The sequence below is a fragment of the Daphnia magna genome, linkage group LG10 (genome assembly GCF_020631705.1).
Source record: "Daphnia magna isolate NIES linkage group LG10, ASM2063170v1.1, whole genome shotgun sequence".
Taxonomy (NCBI): domain Eukaryota; kingdom Metazoa; phylum Arthropoda; class Branchiopoda; order Diplostraca; family Daphniidae; genus Daphnia; species Daphnia magna.
This window is the reverse complement of record NC_059191.1, coordinates 33968-56716: the sequence shown is the minus strand read 5'-3', so window position 1 is coordinate 56716 and position 22749 is coordinate 33968. Positions and strand designations below refer to the sequence as shown.

The window sequence follows — 22749 nt, the reverse complement described above, 5'->3', positions numbered from 1 at the left end:
GAAAGCAAATATTCGTGTACCAACAAGTTTTTTTCTTCCCCGCAACAAGCCGCCAGGAAGAGGGGGGAAAAAAGAACGTCGATGTGTTGTGGACCAGCACTACTACTATTGCAACAACACAAAAGATACTTCTCTCCTCCTGTTGGTTTCAGACAGATGATAAATCTAAAGCCTGAAAAACCCCACACATCTGTACAGAATAAGTCGGACGAGAACAAGGTCCCGTGCGCAGCCGCGCCTCAGCTCTGAAAACCCACACATTGGTCGGTGGGGTTTTGAACTCGGGCAAATGTCACCAGCATCAGCATCCAACCGAACCCACGAGGAACGTAGTTTATCGATCAACGTTTCAAGCTCCTCCTGCTCAGCATACCAGACGCTAAAATATTGCCAATATAGAAAGGATCTTTACTAATTGGTTCAATCTTTTTTCTTTTTTTTTCCTTTTCTTGCCAACCGGTTATTTTAGATTAATAAGACAAATATATTATTAGAATTATTAATAATGATGATAAAGTATCTTATGAGACATAAACAGTTGCCAGCCGAGTATTTCCAAAAAAATGTAAAAATTCACACAGATAGATGATGGAGGATTAATCCTTTTTTTTTTGTTTTTTAGGAAAACTGTTGCAATGCCGCTTTGACCCTGGTGGTGAAATGACAATCAAAATCAAAATCAAAATCAAAAGAAAACGTTAACGTTAGTCTTGTGTTATAATACTTTTCAAACAGCGTGGCGTCATTGGTGCAGAGTAATTGCTGCAAAATTCGATAGACACCAAGTTCTCTAAGACGAGCTTGACGTTCCAGGCAGCCACTGTCTTCATTCCATGCCAAATTACCAATACAAAACGTGGCTGCCGTCTGCAGTTTGACGTTCGAATGCGACTGAATTGATTCAACCAATTTACGAAAGAGACAAAATTGTGTTGAAAAAATAAAATAAATAAATAAAAGAAAATTGTTTTTGCAGAAAACTTTGAATAGAACATACCATGTAATTGGTGAGTTTGCGCAAGACGTCTTCGTTAGACATAATGAATTCTTTGGCCGTTTCACCGTCGGCGATATTAGCTAGAATGCACAAAGCCTGCTCTTTGACGTCGGGACTGTGCTCGCCCTCTAGAATCAAAATGACCGCCTGCATTATTTGCCGACCATGCTGGGCCATAATCAGATCAATGTGAGGCTTGGTCGATAACAAATTCCTTAGTAATCCTAGCGTTTTCATCACAACGCCGACTTCGTGATCTGACAACAATCGGAAGACTTGATCCGTCCCCAACGACGAAAGGATCTGAATCTTGATTTTCTGCTCAGCTTGGAACGCCATATTCTTCATTTTCAATTTTGGAAAACAACAAATTATCACCATTTTTGCAGTGAATGTCTTCTAATTTTCTAAGAAAAAAGAAAGAAAAGAATGACTGAATGTTTACCATCAAGGCCCAGATGCCGTTGAGTCTCAGAGCCGAATCTTCTCGTCGTGTTAAGTTGCAGAGAAGTTCCACAGCGCCAGACTCAAGGATGGGCTCCTTAGATGGCGAGAATTCCAACAGCAAATTGCACAGAGTCGAGGAAGCCACGGCCAGGATATCTTCGTCGGCGTTTTGCAACAACTTCATGAGCGGTTTCCATACAGAGTGATCCTGTTCATCCCAATTTGTAACATCATTTTCTACACGTGTGTGAGCGTATTGGCTTACCTGAAAGGTTGTTCGAAGCTGCTGGACGGATCGAGACAGGGAATGGAGGCAACGGACAGCTGCCAATTGGACTCTATGATCATCGCATTCCGCCAATCCAGTCACTACATGATCCATCAACTGATCCGTTTCTATTATCCTTTTACGGATGTCTTCGTCATTGGCTCCCAAAGACGCAAATGCCTGTTGAAAAAATACCATCAACTTTCCATTTTCCCGGCGTCTTCAACTAAGACGTATTAAATTTTCCCTTACTCGAAGAGCGGCTTGTTTCAAATTTTGCACTTCCTTAGCGCTGGGTGCCTCGATGTCAAAAGATTCAACTCCACGCAGTTGCACAGCCGGAATCTCCCGGGATTTTGTCAAGAAAAGCGATAGATTTTGAATCAGATGGTCAGAAATGGACGCCACCCTTTGCAGTTCCGTGTCAACTTCAATCAAATAGGCCAATGTTTCAGCACCAAGTGCCTTTTCCGTTCTTCTGTTCTCCTTTCGGCACATCCGCACAAGACAAGGAAGTGTCTTGTAAAGGATCTTGCCGTCGTCAGCGCTTATTGCTCCCGCTCGATGCAAATACGTCAGGCAACGAGCAGCCACAAGCTGCATGGCCACTGGCCTGTCACGGGCCATCAGAGTCACAAGGTGATCCGTTACAGATTTTCCGCCGAAACTAGAAACAGTCAACAAGGCAGAAACTCGTTGATTTTGGTAGCAAAGAGAGGCGATCGCATCCAATGCGGCAAGCTGGACGTCGCCTACAGGAGAGTTGAGCAAAGCAGCAAGGGCGGGGACGGCCCCGTTTGCGCAAAGTATCGCTTGGTGCTCGGCCGTCTACACACGAAAGAAGTTTAGACTTAAAATTTCAGAATCTAAATTAAACTGACATATCACCTTGCAGGCATTGGTAAAGATGGATGTGACTGAAATTTGATTGCAAACTGAGAGGGGCATAAGTTTCAGGAGTTGAGGGACCAGCCTTGGGTCTGCAAAGAGTAGGTCGGTCTTTGTGGCTTCATTCTGGAACAATTGTTGCAGTGCTCTAAGAGCAAACTCTATCACTTGTGGGTTGGTTGATGCACATACATCTGTTGCAAACTGAATGATGACAACAGGCTCTACAGCATCATTAATATGAAAATAAAAAATTACTGTTTAACAGGAATGGAATGACTCCCGCTGCAGTTAGGGATTTGATGTGGTTCTCGTCTCCTCGGGCAAGGGATCCAATTACCGCTATCACTGAGAGCACAAAACCAGGCTGAAACGGGTGCAGTATTTCAAAAGGAATTTCAAAATTTACCCTCTAATTTGAGATCATCGCCACCAATGGGATCATCCAGTAACTGGATCAATCTAGGAGTAATGCCTTGTTGAATAATCATGTTTTTCGCCTTATTTGATCCAATAATCATGTTTTTGATATATCTATTTAAAAAAACAACTGTTGAATTAACTGATTCAGTTCTTGGAATTGGAATGAAGCAGTTACATGACAGCATCAAGGCATTTTGCACTGTCTACGTCATACAGGTTGTCAACGTACGAATTACAGCTTTCCACGTCCTAATAAATTCGAAAAGTCAATTAAAGTAATAAGAACTCTAAAAATGCAGGGTTTTACCATTAATGAATGAATTAGTTTAGTCATTTTTCTGCAAAGAAAATGCGTCTCTGTTCGAAATGGCTCAAGCCGGTAGTCTGCTAGTCATCAATCTAATGTCTTGATTTCCCGCCAGATGTCAAAGATCTTGGTGAAATGGCGCCAAGTTTTGTTTTCATAAATGATCAGCTGTAGGGCAATTTTCCCGCTGCATTGGGCGGATGGGAGGGGGCTAACATCCGCAGGGAAGGGGTGGGGTGATGTAACGATAAATCGCCGTCGCCATATCAACCCCTTCGGTTTCGTTACTTCATCCATTCGCCATTTCTCTTCCAAACGAGAACGTTGGTCCAGGATCCACAAGCAGACTTTTCCATTTTCCATTTTGTCTTAAAAGGTAACTATAAATATTTAACATTTAATTGTCGGTTGATTCATCTAGTCCTAGTGTGTTATGTATTGAATACCGTCTCTTTGTTTGAACTTTGCAACTGACGGGTACCACGCCTTTGTTCATTACTAATCCCCTTTGATTCGTAAACTCGTTTTTCAGTTATCTACAATAATGTCTGCAGTTGATCAAGAAGGTAGAGTTATTGTTTTGTAAGTTTAGTTTTTAGTTATGCATTGTTTGATTGCATATCTAGTTGCTGCTATCCGTGGAGAAGAGAAGTCCAAGGGAGGATTGAGTTATGAGGTAAAGTTCTTTCCTAGCTTTCACAGGAACCATTCTTCATGGCCAGTTGTCAATTAGGTTATTCTGGCTGAACCGGTAAGCGATCGCCCCCCTTCACCACTCACAGTTTCAACCCCAACTCGCCCACAACCATCCGAAGAAGAAATTGAAAGGAAGCTTTTGGCAGCCAAGGAACGAAGAGAGGTTGGCATTAGTGGTTTTTATTCATTGTTCTGTATACTGACCATATCATTTCCAAGGCCAATCGGTCCATCAATGATGTGGATGAGAAAATAAGCAAAGCTGTAGAAAAGAGACAGGAACTTGTCTCCACCTTTGTTACCAAGACAAAGGAAAACCTTGATGCCAAAATGGAGGAATCACAGGAGAAGAGAGAGGCGCATTTATCGTCACTTAAAACTAAACTGAAGGAACATGTATGTCGGTTATTGTTTCGCACGAGTGGCCCTATATTAACTTGCTATATTGTTGTTGCGTTCCTTTCAATATAGTTGGAACGCGTGGAAACAATCAGGCTGACGAATGAAACAAAGCTTCAGGAAATCAGGCAACAAATTGACGAAAAACTAAAGTCAGCTGACGAGAAACGTGACGAGATAATCAAGCAACTACAAGAAAAGCTTCGCCTACACGTAATGCCTTATTTTACATATTCATAGTTAGACACTAATACAATCTTTTCTCATTTTTCGTATGTAGGAAGAACATATCAAATCGGTAAAGCAGAGTAGTGAAGAGAAGACAAAAGCAATGGAGGAACAGATCCATTCCAAAATACAACTGGCCGCCGAAAAGCGTGACGAGATCGAAAAGGAAATGTTAGAGAAACTGAAGGAGCAGGTAAGTTGCATAATTGTAACTTTGAGAGACACCGAAATAATTGTCCTGACTTTACAGGATCGCCGCGGTGAATTGGCCCGTCAGAAGAAAGAGAATCGCCTTTCTGGTGGAGGTCAATGTGAAGAGGGAGAAACAGCCTCTTCCGGTTAAATTTAGGCATGGCGGTTGATGTCTCAAAGGGTTTTTGCTTCTCTATCGAACCATCCTTTTGTTTCGTATGTTTCTTGTCAGTGGGGTTTGAGAGTGGGAAAAGTCCTACCCGAGTACATTAAAGAGCTTTTTTTCATTGTATTTTAACGTTTCCAATACGTTAAAATAGCAGCTAAAAGCGCACAACGGGCTCTTTCACCTTTTGTTTGCCTATCTGTACGTTGATCTGTCATTTTCCCAGGCCCATTCCATTATTTCGCCTTTCTGGAATCGGAAGAGTCCAGGATTTATTTTAACGTAGTTCATTTTGCTCAAGTTGGTTACTTATTGCATTCCATTTCGGCACGCTACTCAAAATTATCAATTCGCCAACGTTATTTAATAAAGGTATCCTTGCATTATTTGTGCTTGTTGTATTGATACGCTGATAAAGTGAGCACATGAAGCAAGTATAATAATAAATGTGGTGGAAGCTTGTCTAAGTCATGAAATGCCTTCGTAATTAACCGAAAAATCCGGATATAAAGTTCTTGCCGTGCTTAAACACTTTCTTCCACCATTTACGTTCCTCCCTTTCATCGTTAAAATTCACGGGGTTCCAATCTTGATTTACTGTGATGTTATACAATAATTAGTATAGTATTCATTACAGATTTAGGTACAGCAACTTACAGTCTGATTCATCGCCTTCGATAGTATCTATTGGGTTTGTCAAGACTCCTGCAAGAAAATAGAATTGAATTCATCAACAAATTGTACTTGCTTAAAGTGAGACTAGATTCAACCTGCAACGAGTAGGAGAGCGACGCTTAAAACAAGAAGCCAAGCGAGATTGTTTCTAAATGCCATTTTTTTGTGAAGTCTTAACACTGACAAGTTTCAGACGAGTCTGTTTGGTGTATGCTGGATGTCAACTGTATATTGGGTTTGGTGAAGGATGTTGCATTAATGGTTTTCTGTAAAAAATTATATCAAGCAAAGGAAATTGTGGTATTTGATAGCCAGAAGTTTACATTCTAATTTGTTTTTTGGTTGTTTTTTTTTTTTTTTTTCTGTGTTTTTATATGTATAATGGAGAACCAGAAAAAGTCAAGACATGCAACTCAAAAGGATGTGGCAACTGACAAGGCTTTGATATAGTTTTCTACATGATTGCTGTCGAATATTCTCACTAGTTTGGCGGTTTTGATGCAAAATTCAACTTCAACTGTTTAATTGTAGGCTGACAGTTTGGTTTCTTCTGATGAACAATGAGTCTGATCGAAAACATTCGTTGCTTGCTTGACGTGGCAGGCAGAAATTCGTTGGAAATGAGTTTGGCTCGCCCAGTAGACAATTAACCAAAAAATCCTTCCAAAAAGTTCTTAATGTGATGGAAGAAACGCACCTCTCGTACGTAATCGGTTGTGTCCCCTATTTCAATCACTGTTTTTGGGAAAAGCAAATATAGTAAATGGATTTAGTACTTGTTAAAAAGATTTATGTAATTGAATTTACGTGATTCGCTCCTGGGTAAACCCAACGGATTCCCTTCGACTTCTGCAAATGGTTTGATTTTCTTAAATGTAAAATTTATTCAATTCATTAGCAAGAGCGTAGTTACCCATCGCAAAACCTGTGAAGATGACTAAGAGAGTGATATTCAGGACAAAATAACAAACGATTGGCTTGAATGCCATGATTAAATTGGGTACGTCGTTTAGGTATAAGCAGCATAAATGCAAATGCATACATTTCTCATTATTGTCGTGACTAACGAGGAAGCAGTGGTTGACAGGTCGCCATTGTGCCACGTTTTTTCCCCTCCAATGCCACCGCCATTTTGCGGCTTATAGAGATTACGACGCCAAACAAGACAACATATTTGTAAGCGGACACCGAAGTGTGAACAAGATTGAGATCAACCGGATGGGTAGTCCTAACTTTCCCGGATATGCAAGCCTCTTGATAAGACTTTTACCTAGTCTCCATCAGATACTTTACGGATGTTGCAGTGCTACTCCTGTTACGACTTTCTCTATTCATCGTTGCGATGACCTAATGCTTTCTTGGGGCGAAACTACCTGTTAGAGCAAAGGAGTAGGTTATTAGTACAAGGATCTCTTTCCCAATTAGTGGGTCAGACTATATACTGTAAGATCTACTTTTAATATTGTCCTTTTGTTCCAAAGTGCTGTACATCTAATAAATTGTTAATATTCTGCTAATTTTACGTTGTTTCCTAAATAGATTTTCTGAACGTGAGGACAGAAACCCGAATTAATTAAGCTGTTTATCTGTGTCAACTGGGCAAATTGAGATGTTCTGGAAATTCTGGAAAGTAATTGAGAAAATCTGAAAAATACTTTGTTCGCTAGATGTCTCTGCCATCCTGAAACGCAGAAAAGGCAAAAAAATTTGCATAAATGAATGAACAGGAGTATCGTCCGATTAAATTGCAAAATATGTTAAATCGGCTAAACATCATGAGTGGCAATGATATTCCATGAATTGTTTATTCAACGACGGATATATCGAAATATTTGCCAATCGTGTTTGCTCTGAAATTCTACCTGAAATTGGTTGCGAAAGAGACATATGCCATCCCTCTCCAACACCAAAACGAATGAAAAGGGTCTGCCCACACACGCCATCTATAAACCTGCCCTGCTAATAGTGGTGTGTCAGTCTCGCATCGTCTCTGCAGATAGCCCACAGGTGAAATTTTTCGTTACTTTATCCCAGAGTGGAAAGCCACGCGAAGATATTCAGTCTTGGTCCTGCCGGCAAAGTGAACACACGAGGCGTTGCGAAGAAAAGAATCCATTTTGGTGATTCAGCAAAAAGCAAAAGAGAAGGAGTGCTGGCCTGTGCGAAACAAGTTTTTTGGTGTGTCGTGTCGACATTTTAGTTTGTCCCTTCCAGTTGTTGTCTGCACATTCGCCAAATTGTGCAACCATTTTTTTCCCGATCAGTTGTGTCTTCTGTATTCTTGGCACGGGTAAGTCATTTTTATAATTAAAATGCATTGGCAGTATTTTAACGTGCTTAAATGTAACGTCTGTATAGACAAGTTGACCTTGACAAAGGGGAAATTTTGATATTTTTGGGATCTTTTGTGTGTGTGTGTGTGAACGACTCTTTGAGCCCTCGTTTAAAGGCCCCGGGGCCTACCTGTGTGTGTGTGTGCGCGCTAGTAGATGATGTACCCACAAATTCCCTTTATCCACCTGCCAGTACTCCAACAGGTTGTTGCGCTTCTCTTTCGTAAAAAGTCCAAACACAACAACAGAAAAAAAAAGAAGAGGAGAAAGGATTTCCTGTATGGAAATTAATTTTTTTTTTTTTTGGGGGGGGGGTGGTTTCTTTCCAAAAGGAACTGTATTATAGCCTTAATATGTGTGTGTGTGTGGCTGAATTAGGATGCCGTAAGACTCCCCCCGGAAGTCAGGAAGAAAAAAAAAACCGTTTCTTTTGCTACCTCCTCAAACACCCCGTCATACCTAATAATAATAACGAAAAAAAGAATCAGGAAAAGAAAAAAGAAACCGCTAGTTTGGCCTTTTTCCTTTCCCTTTAGATCATTGTATTTCGACGTCATTGTTTAGCTTGGTCATCTAAATATTGGTGTAAGGATAAATATTTCCAACACACACTCCCTTCCTCTGGGCACCGTGTCAGCAGCTGCCCGAGTCCAAAGCTCAAGTCGATTGGTAAAACGGCAAAACCAAGTTTGGCATTAGCCAACCAAAGGAAAAAGAGAGAAAGCCAAGGCCAGCTTCCCTTTTTTCTTTCTCTCTTTTGGTTGTGTATCGCTGGTTTCCAATTGCATCGAGGCATGTGCTACAACGGAAGAAAAGCGATCAAAACATCTTTTCTCTTTTGAAACGAGAAAAAGTTGTATTGCAGTTTCATGTCGGTGCATATTTGCACTGTGGAACCAAAGTATGCGTGTGTTCATTGCGCAAATGGCGTGTGACGTCATCTGCTAAAGGATGCGGGTGGCGTTGTAAAAGAGAAAAAAAAAGGTGTCAAGCGGAAGTGAAATTTCTTATTCTCCTCAGTGTCTACCTTCACGCCCAATTTTATCATTTTTTCTTCAACTTTAATGACGTAATAGGTCGGAAAAGGCTCCCACTCGGTGCCTGGTGGTGTGACGTCATCATGGTGCTCAGACTTGTGTTGGCGGTAGTTTGTTGTTGTTCGCTGACATTCGCTCAGAATGAAGGGTAACTTTTGAATTCAATTTCAACCATTAATTTGATCAAATGCCAAGTTTTTGTTGTTTTCTTTTGTGGTTTAGGACGTATACGATTGTGGCTCCCAAAGTCCTACGACCGAGTTTGGATTATCACGTGTCCATCAGTTTACATGGCGGTGCAGCATTGACCAATCTGGTCGTGGCCATCGAAGGCCAACAGGACGGCGGGGGACAAGTCCGCAATGCCCAAAGCGCCACCGTTGAACCCAATTCCACCCAAGTCATTAAATTCCAGGTATTATTTTCTCCGCCCATTTTCAAAAAGAACGTTTGATTACTGACCTCCCTCCTTGCACAGATTGGTGAATTGGGACCGGGCAAATACAATTTAACGGCCCGTGGCTCTGGCGGACTGACGTTTGTCAACACAACCGAGTTGGAATACGCCGAAAAGAGCCACTCGGTTTTCATCCAAACCGACAAGGCCATTTACAAACCGGGTCATTTAGTCCAATTTCGCGTTATTGTTGTTAATCCGCAATTGAAACCATCCGTCGTCGGCTCTTTAGACATTTTCATGACGGTATACCCTTTTCTTCTTTTTTACTTTCAAGTGCGTTTCAAGACAATTAAACCGTTGACGAATGAAAAATCAAATAGGATGGCAAAGGCAACCGCATCAAGCAGTGGAATCGGGTCTTTACTAAACAGGGCGTCTTTGCATCGGAACTGCAATTATCTGATCAACCCGTCTTGGGCGACTGGAACATCACCGCTGTGGTATCGGGCCAAAGTTTCTCCAAACATTTCCAAGTGGCTGAATATATTCTGCCGAAATTCGAAGTCACGATCGATTTGCCCACCTACCTGACTTTTAATGAATCCAAAATGGTGGCCAGCATCAAAGCCAAGTACACGTATGGAAAACCCGTCAAGGGCAACGTGACCATCGCCGCCTACCCGCAATATCGGGTCTCTTATATTCAACCGTTTTTCACTGAACCGGTTCGCAAAACTGTTCAGATCGACGGCAAAGTTGACGTGGATTTCAATCTCTTTAAAGAGCTCAAGTAAGGCTCATTTTCTCAGCATTATTTGGTTGCATTTGATCTTGATGAAAAATGTTAATTGATTAGGCTAGTGGACGATTTTGAACGAGATATCCGGTTCGACGTGACTGTTATCGAAGGGCTGACGGAACGTAAACAAAACACGAGTTCCCTATTGACGTTGTATAAATACAAGTACAAAATGGAGTTGATCAAGACGTCCGACAGTTTCAAGCCCGGCCTTAAATACACGGCCTTTGTAAGTCTTTCAAATTCACTTTTTAAATGTGCCGATTTAAAACATTGAACTCTTTTGAAAACTAGTTGAAACTGGCGTATCAGGACAACACGCCCATTCAAGATGCCAACGGCGTGGTTATTGTCAAACACGGATTTTCGCACAATCAAGACGAGTACAATCGAACCGAGTATCCAGTGCCGCGGAACGGAATTCTCGAGCTCAGTTTTTATCCACCGGTCGACGAGAACGTTTACACGCTTGGCATCGAAACTCAATATCAAGATTTAGTTGAATGGTTTTCGACCATCAATCGAGCCCAATCGCCGAGCAATTCGTTCATCCAAGTCGTTCTGAAAACGGAAAATCCGAAAGTGAACGAAGAAATTTCCATCCAAGTCAACTCGACTGCGCCACTCGATTCCTACACTTATGAGGTGATGGGTCGTGGCAATTTGATCGTCGCTCGTACCGTACAAGCCGGAAATCAAATGCAAGTGTTTATTTCTTATTGCTCTTTTTATCCGTGCGCTTGTAAATTGAATTGCTAAAATCTCTTTTCGTTGCGATAGGTCACACGCGTTCCGCTTCCAAGTGACGGCCGCTATGGCTCCTGTGGCTCGTGTTGTCGTCTATTACGTCCGAGCTGATGGCGAAATCGTGGCTGATGCCCTCAACTTTGACGTTGAAGGAACGTTCCAGAACTTTGTACGTGACTCATTCATTTTGTTCTGGAACTTTTCACCAATTTGAAGTTTAATTATTTTCCAGGTGGAAATTCAAGTGGCTCCGGATTCCGTCGAACCGGGCAAAGCCGTCGACATCGTGGTCAAAGCAAAACCGAATTCGTACGTTGGCATCCTCGGCGTCGATCAGAGCGTTTTGCTTTTAAAGACGGGCAACGACATTTCTCGGGTATGACGTCGTTTTTTTTTTTTTAATCAAAAGTGCGAATGGCATTCTCGATAAAATTGCAATTCCGTTCTCCAGCAAGATGTTTTAGATGAAGTGAAATCGTATGATTCAACCCGGCGGCCTGATTTTGCTTCGTGGCTTCCAGAAGTTGGAGGACGTTCATTTTGGTGGCCTTCGTCGGCAACAGCCGGTGAAGTTTTCAGCGTAATGATTCCTTTTTCTTTTCTTTTCTATTCTTTTATTCCATTGTTGCGTTAGTGCGTAACCAGTGACTCATTCACCGTTATATTTTGCACCCTTCAAGTTTAACATTCTTGTTTCATTTCGGTTGTCAGAATTCCGGCACTGTGGTTTTGACTAATGGATACATCCAGGAGAGCATGCCGTTCGGTGAGTGACCTTTGCATTTCACGTTTTTTATTTTACTTGGTTTTTTGTTTTTTAAGGTAAAAGAAATCGCTCCAGGGGTTTGGTTGCTTTACATACATTTAAATAGTGCTAAGAAATAATATTACCATAAAAGGGTACGAATCTGAAAAGGGACAGGAGATGGTGAGGTAAGTGATGGCCAATTGTTTGTAACGAATCCGATAGTTTACAAACAACAGCTAGGAAATCAAACTAAACTCGCTGTAAGCCATGTTCTGTTATGCACTTGATAATCCTCCTTCGCCAGCAGCTGTCTCTGATTATATTTACTAAAAAAGAAATTGAACAATTGCTGTTTGCTAACGGTAAATCGTGCACTTTAGTTTTTCGAGTATCTTATATATTCAACTTCTTTAATGATTTAACTCAACGCTTGTCTTGGTACTGTTGTTCAGCCATGCCTTTACTTCTGGCTTCGCCCAAAAATGTCACGGTGACGGTAGCCCTTAGCAGAGATGACGAATCCAGCCTCGCATCCGCACTGGCCTTGCGTCAACATTTTCCAGAGACTTTCCTATGGCTTCATCTCACCGACTTGGGGTACTCACATATTTAGTGGTTTGGTCTTTTTCTTTTTCCTCATTCTTTCCTAACATCTTTTCACTGGTTTTATGTGTCAAAGTAATAATGGCGGTGCTCTCTCTCTCTCTCTCGTTGTCGTTAGAAAGTGGCCAACATCTCGTCGAGTGAAAGTTGAAGGGCGTCTGTTTGCTTTGACACAAACAAAACATTTCGCTTCGATCTCTATTTATCGTGCGGTCCTCTCTAATTGGCTATAAGTCGCTAACTGGCTACATATTTTAGAGCTTTAACTTAACCACGTGTAAGCTCGATAGTCTCTAAACTCAACTAACCAAAGATAACCTTTCAATGAAAAGTCTATTACCGCGCTGCCTACAACAACAGCCTCTTGTACGCCGATCCACCTGATGCCCCCGAAGTGTTGTCGTCTTCTTCCTCCGTCCGCGTTCGCCACCACTTTCCCGACACTTGGTTATGGCTTAACAAGATGACACAGTTAGCTGCATTTTATTTTCTAAACTCTCTCTGTATAGTTTTAGATTTAATTCAAGCGATTAGTGGCTTTTTCAATTTTTGCTGGGCGGATAGCGGCAAGTGCTTTTGTGTTGTATTTACGATGACATTCAGTCCGACTTGTTTTCAATGATGAGACGAAAGATGTAGACGTATTGGGGCGAATGGGTAGCGTACGACGAAAGACGAACGTCCTTAATTTCTTCTTCCTTCAGCAGTGACGTACCGCGCAAACGATCAAACGATTCGCGCCCTACCCGTAACTCCAGTTAATAATCAAGTGGACGATGCTGATGACGAGTCTTTGTGGCCCTCTAATTCCATTAGGACGAGAACACGTTTCCCCGAGACGTGGCTTTGGGAGAATTTACTAGTCAATGGGTACTTTCACGTTCTTGTCTCTGTTTCTTCTATTTTCCGCCTAACCTTTGGTGGGGTGTGCAAGGCATGGCGGTGAAAGGCGAATGGTTTCGATGTGGTGCAGGAACTAACGGCTTTTGCCATTGTGTGCCGTTGGCACGACTTTGAATGCGCGAAAGTTTTTGCATTTCTGTTTTCACGTGTATACCAACGAGTTCTCTTACTTCTGCTATCTTTTCTCTCGTCGTTCCTAGAATGGAACGCTCTCTGTGGCTTCTTTAGTGATGCGAATTTGCAACGCGTGTCTTGCTTAGTAAATGTATAGGGAACAATTGTGAAAAACAAGCTATTCAATTCAAATCTGAAAAACAAACAAATATAAAGGAAGCGAACGAACAACGTTGCGACCGAAAGCGGTTAATCGACCAACGAACCGGCCCATTCCGGCCCGCGGTTCTGCCACGGTGGCAGTCGACAAAGGACCGTCAGTCACGTTGCCTATCCAGATCCGTCCTCCACTAGAAGGACCTTATGCTTTCTCTCGTATTCCAACTCCGGCGGATGACAATCCTAAAATCTATTTACTGCGCAACCCACCCCCGACTTGGATCTTTACATCCGTCGATACCGGGTACACAATTTCATCGTCATCACGATGATGATGCATCCGAATTTACGGAAATCATTTTTTGTTTTTTTTTCGTTTTTCATTTGTTTTAATATCGGCATAATTTTTCGCCTATCTCCCACCTAAAACAAAACGGTCGTCTTTAATTTAAGAACTACGCCTATCGTATTGTATTTTTTTTTTAATGTTGTATTTATTGTTGGCTAATCCACTCATATCAGTTCTTTTTTTGTGTGTTCCTAACGAGTATAGCCAAATAACATTTAATATTATTCGTAGTTTGCGGGTCGTTATTCGTCGTTAGCTTCTTCCCTTTTCTGTCCGTCTTTCTCTCCTCTTCTGCTAGTATTTTATGTTTGATGACTTGATCTCTAAATTGATTTGCCAAGACAATATGTCTTTTTTTATGAAATAGAAATTGATTATTTTTTTTTTCGGGGCCAAGTGAAATCAGAATCAAGTGTTTTTTGTTGTTCGCAAGTAGAAATTTTTGTTGATCTTGATTTTGAATTTGAAATTTGTTGTGCCCTTGATTAGTGACGTGGCGTAGTTTGGACTCTATAGCTCTTGAAAGCGGTACCAATTTCAGATCGGTATCGATCGACGACGAAGCCGATCCAACGACCAACATTCGCATCCGCCGCCTTTTTCCCGAAGTCTGGCTCTTTAACTCCACCACCGCGGGGTTGGTTTTTCTGCTTCAACTCTTTTGTGTGTTTTTTTTTTTTTCTTTTTCTTTTTCTTATCCACACCCTTTCTACTGGAATGTTTTTTTTTTTTGTTTTGTTTTACATGATGCATTTATTAACTGGAGACTCACCCACAACAAACAAAATCCTAACCCAAAACAAGACATGAATGAGCATTTTCTCTTAAAAACTGAAATGGTTCATCCGTGTCTTCAGAGGACGACTCGTTTTTTTTTGGTTTTCTCCCCAACTAATTCGGCGCTTCGCTTTGAATTCAGGCGCGGGATTGTAGCATGAAACAAACACAAACAAGAGCAAATTGTATTGGTTTCTGCCCTTTAACCCTTTTATCTTTCCCAATCTTGATCAAACTTGACCACTCATTAAAAGAAGTAATGCTAATAAAAACTCATCTGATGAAATTCAAGGACGGACGGAACTGCCCGTTTTGTCAAAGAAGCTCCTGATACAATCACCTCTTGGGTGATTACTGCCTTTTCTTTGGATACTTTTCACGGTTTGGGCGTCATTGAACAACCTGCCAAAGTAATTATTCGTCCTCGCTTTAAATTTGATTTCTCTTGTTTGTACTCATTTTCTACAAATTCATTGCAGATGCAAGTGTTTCGTCCATTCTTCATTCAACTCAATTTGCCTTACTCTGTGATCCGCGGTGAAGTCGTCGCCATTCAGGCCGTCGTCTTTAATTACATGAACAAGGAGATTACGGCCGAATTGACTTTTGAGAACATTGGCGATTTCCAATTTGTCGACAACGGCGTGGAAGACAATGAAATTTCAAGTGCAATTCAGTTGAAATGACGTACATTTTTCTCTCCAGTGTTTAATAGATTGTACTCGTCAAACAGGTGAAACCATTTTCCGCAAGAAATCGGTCCGAATCCCAGCTCAAGATGGCACGCCCGTTTCTTTCCTCATCCGGCCGACCACGTTGGGCCATATCGACCTTCGCTTGACTGCCAAAGCGGCAACAGCCGGCGATGCCATCATTAAGAAACTGCTCGTCAAGGCGGAAGGCGAAACCATTTACCGCAACAAGGCCTATTTGCTGGATCTGCGTTCCAGTCGCTCGTACACCAACAACGTGACAGTCTCGATTCCGTTCAACGCTGTGCCCGGCTCGCAGTCTGTCGAATTGTCCGCCATTGCCGACATTATGGGCCCCAGCATCAATAACCTCAACTCGCTGCTGCGGATGCCGTTCGGATGCGGCGAGCAAAACATGTTGCTCTTTGTTCCCAACATTGTCGTCACGGAGTATTTGAAGAATACCGGCCAATTGACGGACGCCATCAGTTCCAAAGCTCTAGGATTCATGGAGACGGGCTATCAGAAAGAATTGACTTACAAACGAGACGACGGTTCGTTCAGCGCCTTTGGCAAAAGCGACGCTTCCGGCAGCACGTGGCTGACTGCATTCGTGGCTCGATCCTTCCGTCAAGCTCAGCCTTACATCACCATCGAAGATCACGTGATCGAGGACGCGCTCAGATGGTTGTCGGCCAATCAAGCGCCCAACGGCTCGTTCCCTGAAGTGGGCAAAGTATCTCACACGGACATGCAAGGCGGATCCGGTAAAGGCGTCCCTCTGACGGCCTACGTCCTCTTAGCTTTTCTGGAGAACAAAGCCGGTCTTCGCTACGGACCCAGTATGCAAAAGGCGGCCGAGTTCCTCGTCAAAGAGTTGCCGTCCATTACGGATCCGTACGCCATGGCCTTGGTGACGTACGCTCTTCATTTGGCCGAAGTGCCATCCATGGATGCGGCGTTCGATATGCTCCAGGCTAAAGCCAACAATACGGAAGAAGAATTCCGTTTCTGGTCCAAGCCGAGGACGGAAAAGGACAAGTCTAATCCGTGGTCGAGCATGACGACGTCGGTCGATGTTGAGATGACCGCCTACGCTTTGCTCTCCTATCTCCAGCGCGGCTTAGTGACGGAAGCGTTGCCCATTATGAGGTGGATGGTTGCCCAGCGCAACTCCAATGGCGGCTTCTCTTCCACGCAGGACACGGTGATCGGCTTGTACGCGCTTGCCAAATTGGCCGAAAAGATTACAGTACCCAACACCAACATCAACGTCAAAATCAAACACGACGCTGGCGCAGAGACATTTTCTCTCAACCGTGAAAATGCAATGATTCTTCAAAAATTCAAGGTACAGTTTCAAGGCTCCATCGTTTCGATAGATGATTTCGTTGTCCAGTACTAAATCTCTTGTATTTTGCAACAGCTACCCCCGAAGACCACCCAAGTGGAAATCTCAGCCGTTGGAAGCGGGTTCGCCATCATTCAAGTGTCCACTTCTTACAACCTCAATGTAACCGGAGAGTGGCCGCTTTTCACTTTAGATCCGCAGCTTTTCAAAAACGCCAATCAAAACCGCATGCAATTGACAATCTGCTCCAGGTAAGTCAATAACGTCGTCGCTCCATTCCATACCGCAATCTCATTTTTACACGTTTTTTCGTTCTTTTGATCGTAGCTTTGTCGGTGAGGAAAGCAACATGGCTGTTATGGAAATCAGCCTGCCTTCTGGTTACGTCATGGATGAGGATTCACTTCCAAGTCTCAGGGCTATTAAAGACGTTAAGAAAGTTGAAACGAAAGAAGGTGGTACCGGAATTTCCCTGTACTTTGACAAGGTAAGCAATTGGCTTTTTCTTTTCTTCAGCTACATTTTAAGAATCCTTTCTTTATTCGTCTGCATTTTAGATGACGAGAAATACGGTCTGCCCAACTGTTCAGGCTTATCGCGTCTTCAAAGTGGCAGAGCAGCGTAAAGTGCCTGTCGTCATGTACGATTATTACGACAGCTGTAGGTTTCCTTTAAATATCCCGTGTGTTTTGTTCAAGTTTAAACTGGCATTTTTTGTTTTTCCTTTCTTGAAACAGCACGTCGTGCTCGCGTGTTTTACGAACCGGTTCCAGCTAATGTTTGCGACATTTGCCAGTCAAGCGACTGTAAAAATCAGTGCTCTTCGTATCCAGGTTGGAGTGGTGATGAAGACGGATCGAAAGGCTGGGGAACGCTTGATGGACGTAGTAATAGCCGCACCACTGGTGGCCAGCAGTCATTGCTCCCGACACTTCTCTGTATCGTTTTGTCGGGTCTCACAAGTGCTTTACTCTTAATTTAAAATTTTTCTTAATCAGACCTCTCTCATTTAATCCTTACATTTTTCACTGTTTCTTTGTTTCTTTTTTTTTTTTTTTTTTTAATAACTTGATCCCTCCTCATTTTAATGTGCTGATTTACGTCAAGGCTGTACACTATTGATTGTCCATCCAGTTTTATAACAAGAGAAACAAGTATAGGTGTTTTATTCCGCGTTTGCCTCGTTTCGCTTCCCGGAATGTAAAAATGATTAATACACGTGATCTGAGTTGATTGCTCGATTACCTTATTTTGAGTTCTTCTCAATAAATTAGTAAGTTTTACCAATCATTCACCTTTCGTAATGATGTCAAGTTTTACCTATTTATTTATTCGTCATTTGATTTGTTAAAGACAGAGACGGAAATAACCGTGGCTCTTCGCTTTGCCATTATCGTTGATAGAGTTATTACTAGGTGGCGTTTATTCTTGACGTACCAGCAGACGAATTTCTATTTAAAAAAGCACAATTTAAAGCTGGTTGGATTTGCACGCGAATATTATTGTCCTGGGATTTCAAGACTTATCTTACGCCACCAACCTGAAAATGATTTCTCAGTCGAGTCGTTTCATTCTTCTTCCGTTAGGCAAACAGGTTACCACTTGAAAATGGTTCACGGTGGTGTTACATTGATAAACCGTTTCTTTCCGTGTTTTTAGTTTACTTGCACGGTGCGTGCAGCAACGGTCGTAATCCCCGTGAAATCTTACCATACACCCGCCTTTCCCCCTGTATTTTTCAGTCAATGCAGACCGTCAAGGATTCACATCAAAGTTTTCAATGTGAAACCGTGTAGTCAACGCCAGCTGAGCCTTTCAGCATATTCCAGAAATGTGTCTAACGGGCCGTCGCTCACCAGTGTGCCAGCTGCTGCTACAACAACCATTAGTACCTCAGTAAGTATTTTTAGGAAACCTACATTTCTTTTCTGTTTTTCTGATATCTTTGTTTTATTTGTCTGTCAGGAATTTGTTGACATACCTGCCCCTCCACCAGTACCGACATCAGTGGAAACAATTTCAGAAGCAATTTCCACGAGCAATTTAGCAGAACCTACCTTTGCAGAAATAGGTCTAGGAGGAATGTCACCAAGTGGCCTTATTCAAACTTGTTTGGAATGGGTACACATTGGTTTGGACATTCCGTGGTGGGCTTGCATTGCGTTAGGTAAAACTGTTGCTATTCAGGCTCATCGCTTTATAATAACTTATTTTCTTCTATAGGAGTCTTGACAGTTCGCTCCCTAATGTTTCCTTTGGTTGTCAAAGCCCAAAGAAATGCAGCCAAAATGACAAACAACATGCCACAATTGCAAGTTCTTCAGCAAAAAATGACAGATGCTAGACAATCTGGAAATGCCATTCAATGTACTTGTGCATATGGCTGTCCATGCAATTTAAGTTTTAATTCTTAAATATTTCTGTCGTTTCTAGCCGCCCAGATGGCGTATGAAATTCAGCAGTTCATGAAGGAGAAGGGATTGAATCCGTTTAAAAATTTGATGGTGCCTCTGATCCAGGTACACAGCTAAATGTTTTATATCCAGTGAATTTTTGTTTATTAATACTATTATTCTTTTACATTTCTTAAATTGCAGGCACCTGTGTTTATGAGTTTTTTCTTTGCCTTAAAGGGTATGGCAAACACCCCAGTAGAGAGCATGAAAGATGGAGGGTTATTTTGGTTCACTGATCTTACAATCTGTGACCCATATTACATACTGCCGATGCTAACTAGCATTACAGTGTGGGCTACCATTGAAGTAAAGTCATTCTTCTTCTTCAGACCGACAAATCACTTAATTCACTACGTTGATGACATTTCAGTTGGGAACCGATTCAGCCAAGCTTTCTGCTCAAGGCTCACCCCTGCTAATTTATTTCTTCAGAGCTATACCATTCATCATGTTTCCCATCACCATGAATTTCTCAGGGGTATATCTTCTGATTACATTTTAAGATTTGTCAACAGTAGTTGGAAAACTTAAACGTTCTCATTTCTAGGCCATTCTCTGCTATTGGCTGACGACCAACATAATATCTCTAGTACAAGTTGGTTTCCTGCGAATCCCAAAAGTTCGAAGCTATTTCGAAATAGATCAGTTAATAACCTTGAGTCCGGTCAAAGGAGCGGGTGCGAAAAAGGGATTCATGGAATCAATGCGGGAAGGTAGTTTCATTTTCTGCCACTTATTTTTTAAACGTGCAGTCGTTGGTAATATTTTTCCTTTTTTATTTCACAGCATGGACTAACCAGAAAATCACCAGCGAGCTCAACGAACGCCAACGTCTCATGGACTCAAATTTCAAGCGTGCGGGTACAGGTCCCGTTCAAAAAACGTATTCGTATAACCCCACAGCACCCAAAGCACAGCAGCTAGTACAACAGGGTTTCAAACAAGCCAAAAAAGCGGCATAATTGCTTGAACTTGTAAGAGAAAAATTGCAGTTGAGATATCAAACTTGCTTATAGTAGACTTTGTGTCATTATTTCTCCACAATATAGCGGTTTTAATGCACACACATATTTGTTGCTGTGTATCATTAATTCGAGTCATTAATCTGTTGCTGAACATGGTTGAGATTTGAGAATGCTAGTCTACTAATGGAGCGTTGAACGCACGCAGGAAACAAACGTCAGACTCCTTGCAATGTAAAATAATGTTTCACCAAAGTAAACAGAAACAATTTTTAATACAAGTCTAAACTGGCCCCCCTTAATAACAAGAATACATTGTGAGAAAATAGATATAACTAATAGTTCTTGTAAAATTTGTTTTTTTTGTTGAAGTTTTTCGACTAAAGGGAAATCCTACAACATTAATCTGGTATTTAAGGACCTACCTGAACTGGTTTCAAATGGAACAAACATTTCCATCGCAAATGTGGTTTTTGTGTTAACGGCAACAGGCAGATATGCAGACGAACACTGGCGGATAACTTGCCAATCGAAAAGAAAGTGACCTGGGACGAGATCATTGTATTAAAAATTTAAATTTTCCATTTAGTACAGCAATCACCTTATAAATTTCCCTCAAGTTTGACGTGATAATTAACGAGTTGTTTCAGTAGTCGAATTTTATCGAAAAAGAAAATTGAAATATTAGAGTCGTAGCTCGCCGCATTGGTATCGCATTGGACTGCGATGCCAAGGGTAAGCTGGCCCTGGGATCAAATCCGGTCGGCCCGAGTTCCCGACGACTGGGCCTTAAACAAGAAACCCTGGCGATCAGGGGCTTCTTTCAACAACTTTTAGTTAAATTGGTTTTGTCTAAAATTTAATTTTAAGAATTTTGAACCTAGCCAGCGATTTTTTGGTGCAAAATCCATTTCTTAGAGAAAGTTTTTGCTTGTTCTCGAGGGGTCGCCGACTCTTTTGCACACAGCGGCTGAAGAGTATTTATTTTTCGCCATTTAAGTGTTTTCTGTACACGGAACAGTACTTAAAATTTAAGTAGGGATCTAGCGTACTGAAATAAGAAAATAACATACTTTTATTGGTTTTTAATATACTTTTACTCAAATAATTATACTTATCAGATTGAATATAGTTAAACAAATAGTAAAATTTTAAGTACTTAAAAATAAAGTGCCATAAGTCAATGTACTTTATTTTGATTTCCATAGTTTTCGAAAGTCCTTTTTGAAAGTGGAATTTCTTTTTAAGCGTAAGAGTTGTGCATAGCAATTTGATTTTTTTGTTACTAAGTTTTTTTCCAGTGCACGAACTGAGTGCCCTCTAGCGTTTTTTTGTTAAGTTTTGTGGAAATGGTACCTTTAGGCTACAAGGATAGTACAACGTCTAGGGCTTCGACAACTTTTTTTTGCCCTAGGTATTAAATGTCTGGAAAAGTGTAGACAACTAAAGTCTAGACAACTAGACTAGGAAAATTCCGGAGTCAAAATTTTCATTCAGGTAAATCGCAAATTTGACGTTAGGAGAATGTGGGGCGCATAGGGAGGAGCTTGCCACATAAATATTTCCTCGGGGTGACTTGTAATTGAGCCACAAAATCGATTTTTTCTGAAAATTCGCCGGAGTCAAAATTTTCATTCAGGTAGTTTACAATTCGCAAAATCAACATTAGGAGAATGTGGGGCACATAGGGAGGAGCTTGCCACATAAATATTTCCTCGGGGTGACTTGTAATTGAGCCACAAAATCGATTTTTCTGAAAATTCCGGAGTCAAAATTTTCATTCAGGTAAATCGCAAATTTGACGTTAGGAGAATGTGGGGCACATAGGGAGGAGCTTGCCACATAAATATTTCCTCGGGGCGACTTGTAATTGAGCCACAAAATCGATTTTTCTGAAAATTCCGGAGTCAAAATTTTCATTCAGGTAAATCGGAAATCTGACAGCACCGCACGGTTGGGAAAGCAAAAAGCAGTTCGGCACATAAATATTTCAATCGTGCGGCTTGCGGTTGAGGAGTTAAAGCGAATTTTCAATTTGAGCCGCATTTGCCAACTTTTGAACCGTACATGCTAGAGCAATGGGAATGGTCTAGATCGACGCAGAATCTCAAATTTAGTCGAAATCTATGCATTTCAATATTAAAATATTAAAGCTTCGTGAGAAATCAACATTTTACTACAGTGAGAACTTAGGAAATCTTATGCAAAATAGCTAACTTTTGAAGCATAAATCGTAGAGCAACAGGAATGGTCTAGATCGACGCAGAATATCAAAATTAGTCGAAATAACATCATTTTAAAACTTGTTTGTGTGAAATTTTGGAGAAAAAGAGATAAAACCGATAAATGTGATTTTTAGGAGGAGGGGCTCGGTTGTGTTGCAATAAGGATAATTGTAAACGCGGCAGCGGGCGCGAAGCGCCCGTCTGCCGCAAGACGTCACCGTTGATTTTTTTCGTTCAGGTAAATTGTGAATCTGACTCGAGGGCTTGATCGGGAAGGAGGAGAGGAGCTCGGCGTGCAAATATTTTCACCGAGCGGCTATCGGTTGCGGAGTTATAGCTAATTTGCATATTTAGCCGTATTTGCTAACTTTGGAACCGTACATGCTAGAGCAACGGGAATGGTCTAGA

The 22749-nt window shown here is 41.6% G+C and overlaps 4 protein-coding genes and 2 long non-coding RNA genes across 16 annotated transcripts; 3 read left to right on the top strand and 3 right to left on the bottom strand.

Annotated features, from left to right (window-relative positions):
- Positions 1-412: 412 nt before the first annotated feature.
- LOC116932270 (armadillo repeat-containing protein 8) lies at positions 413-3479 on the bottom strand. 2 transcript variants are annotated; one of them, XM_032940040.2, is made up of 11 exons: positions 3331-3479; positions 3199-3272; positions 3010-3134; positions 2859-2948; positions 2601-2794; positions 1965-2540; positions 1710-1892; positions 1443-1652; positions 998-1339; positions 725-906; positions 413-649 (listed from the first exon to the last, which is right to left on the bottom strand). In XM_032940040.2, exons 1-11 carry the CDS (start codon positions 3355-3357, stop codon positions 619-621), a joined length of 2034 nt encoding a protein of 677 aa, XP_032795931.1. In that variant the 5' UTR covers positions 3358-3479; the 3' UTR covers positions 413-618. The 2 variants fall into 2 exon arrangements, with proteins under 2 accessions (XP_032795931.1, XP_032795932.1); XM_032940041.2 differs by having other exon boundaries at positions 725-891; positions 3331-3478.
- A 99-nt stretch (positions 3480-3578) lies between these two features.
- LOC116932272 (stathmin-4) lies at positions 3579-5473 on the top strand. The gene is made up of 8 exons (XM_032940044.2): positions 3579-3706; positions 3863-3896; positions 3957-4006; positions 4064-4189; positions 4246-4422; positions 4498-4638; positions 4706-4846; positions 4904-5473. Exons 2-8 carry the CDS (start codon positions 3875-3877, stop codon positions 4994-4996), a joined length of 750 nt encoding a protein of 249 aa, XP_032795935.1. The 5' UTR covers positions 3579-3706; positions 3863-3874; the 3' UTR covers positions 4997-5473.
- On the bottom strand, positions 5395-7563 carry LOC116932273. 5 transcript variants are annotated; one of them, XR_006652403.1, is made up of 5 exons: positions 7549-7563; positions 6729-7059; positions 5782-5952; positions 5669-5716; positions 5395-5608 (listed from the first exon to the last, which is right to left on the bottom strand). It is a non-coding gene; the product is annotated as an uncharacterized LOC116932273 (long non-coding RNA). The 5 variants fall into 5 exon arrangements; XR_004399475.2 differs by lacking the exon at positions 7549-7563 and adding an exon at positions 7129-7143; XR_004399473.2 differs by lacking the exons at positions 6729-7059; positions 7549-7563 and adding exons at positions 6494-6535; positions 6600-6614.
- A 107-nt stretch (positions 7564-7670) lies between these two features.
- On the top strand, positions 7671-17947 carry LOC116932269 (CD109 antigen). 6 transcript variants are annotated; one of them, XM_045180480.1, is made up of 19 exons: positions 7671-7976; positions 9096-9204; positions 9279-9471; positions 9535-9759; positions 9837-10246; positions 10313-10484; positions 10550-10956; positions 11036-11171; positions 11235-11378; positions 11454-11582; positions 11714-11768; positions 13587-13833; positions 14948-15065; positions 15135-15321; positions 15389-16698; positions 16774-16949; positions 17026-17185; positions 17256-17358; positions 17436-17947. In XM_045180480.1, exons 2-19 carry the CDS (start codon positions 9140-9142, stop codon positions 17678-17680), a joined length of 4482 nt encoding a protein of 1493 aa, XP_045036415.1. In that variant the 5' UTR covers positions 7671-7976; positions 9096-9139; the 3' UTR covers positions 17681-17947. The 6 variants fall into 6 exon arrangements, with proteins under 6 accessions (XP_045036415.1, XP_045036416.1, XP_045036418.1 ...); XM_045180481.1 differs by lacking the exon at positions 13587-13833 and adding an exon at positions 13058-13223; XM_045180483.1 differs by lacking the exon at positions 13587-13833 and adding an exon at positions 14368-14515 and having other exon boundaries at positions 7672-7976.
- Positions 17948-18133: 186 nt separating this feature from the next.
- LOC116932271 (mitochondrial inner membrane protein OXA1L) lies at positions 18134-20220 on the top strand. The gene is made up of 9 exons (XM_032940042.2): positions 18134-18292; positions 18358-18594; positions 18664-18865; positions 18922-19065; positions 19132-19217; positions 19296-19460; positions 19525-19632; positions 19702-19867; positions 19941-20220. The coding sequence occupies exons 1-9, from the start codon at positions 18245-18247 to the stop codon at positions 20114-20116; spliced, it is 1332 nt and encodes a 443-aa protein (XP_032795933.2). The 5' UTR covers positions 18134-18244; the 3' UTR covers positions 20117-20220.
- Positions 20221-20372: 152 nt separating this feature from the next.
- On the bottom strand, positions 20373-20948 carry LOC116932275. The gene is made up of 2 exons (XR_004399484.2): positions 20718-20948; positions 20373-20661 (listed from the first exon to the last, which is right to left on the bottom strand). It is a non-coding gene; the product is annotated as an uncharacterized LOC116932275 (long non-coding RNA).
- Positions 20949-22749: the final 1801 nt, after the last annotated feature.

Coding starts and splice junctions, on each gene's coding strand:
- LOC116932270 (XM_032940040.2), bottom strand. CDS start 3,357: ATGACTAAACTAATTCATTCATTAATG. Junction 1,653..1,709: donor AGCTTCGAACAACCTTTCAG/GTAAGCCAATAC, acceptor TGGGATGAACAG/GATCACTCTGTATGGAAACC. Junction 907..997: donor GCAAACTCACCAATTACATG/GTATGTTCTATT, acceptor TTTCGTAAATTG/GTTGAATCAATTCAGTCGCA.
- LOC116932272 (XM_032940044.2), top strand. CDS start 3,875: ATGTCTGCAGTTGATCAAGAAG. Junction 4,007..4,063: donor AGGGAGGATTGAGTTATGAG/GTAAAGTTCTTT, acceptor GTTGTCAATTAG/GTTATTCTGGCTGAACCGGT. Junction 4,423..4,497: donor AAACTAAACTGAAGGAACAT/GTATGTCGGTTA, acceptor CTTTCAATATAG/TTGGAACGCGTGGAAACAAT.
- LOC116932269 (XM_045180480.1), top strand. CDS start 9,140: ATGGTGCTCAGACTTGTGTTGGCGGTAGTTTGTTGTTGTTCGCTGACA. Junction 10,957..11,035: donor GTACAAGCCGGAAATCAAAT/GCAAGTGTTTAT, acceptor TCGTTGCGATAG/GTCACACGCGTTCCGCTTCC. Junction 11,583..11,713: donor CAGCCGGTGAAGTTTTCAGC/GTAATGATTCCT, acceptor TTCGGTTGTCAG/AATTCCGGCACTGTGGTTTT.
- LOC116932271 (XM_032940042.2), top strand. CDS start 18,245: ATGATTTCTCAGTCGAGTCGTTTCATTCTTCTTCCGTTAGGCAAACAG. Junction 18,293..18,357: donor TTCTTCCGTTAGGCAAACAG/GTTACCACTTGA, acceptor CCGTGTTTTTAG/TTTACTTGCACGGTGCGTGC. Junction 19,461..19,524: donor CAGTGTGGGCTACCATTGAA/GTAAAGTCATTC, acceptor ATGACATTTCAG/TTGGGAACCGATTCAGCCAA.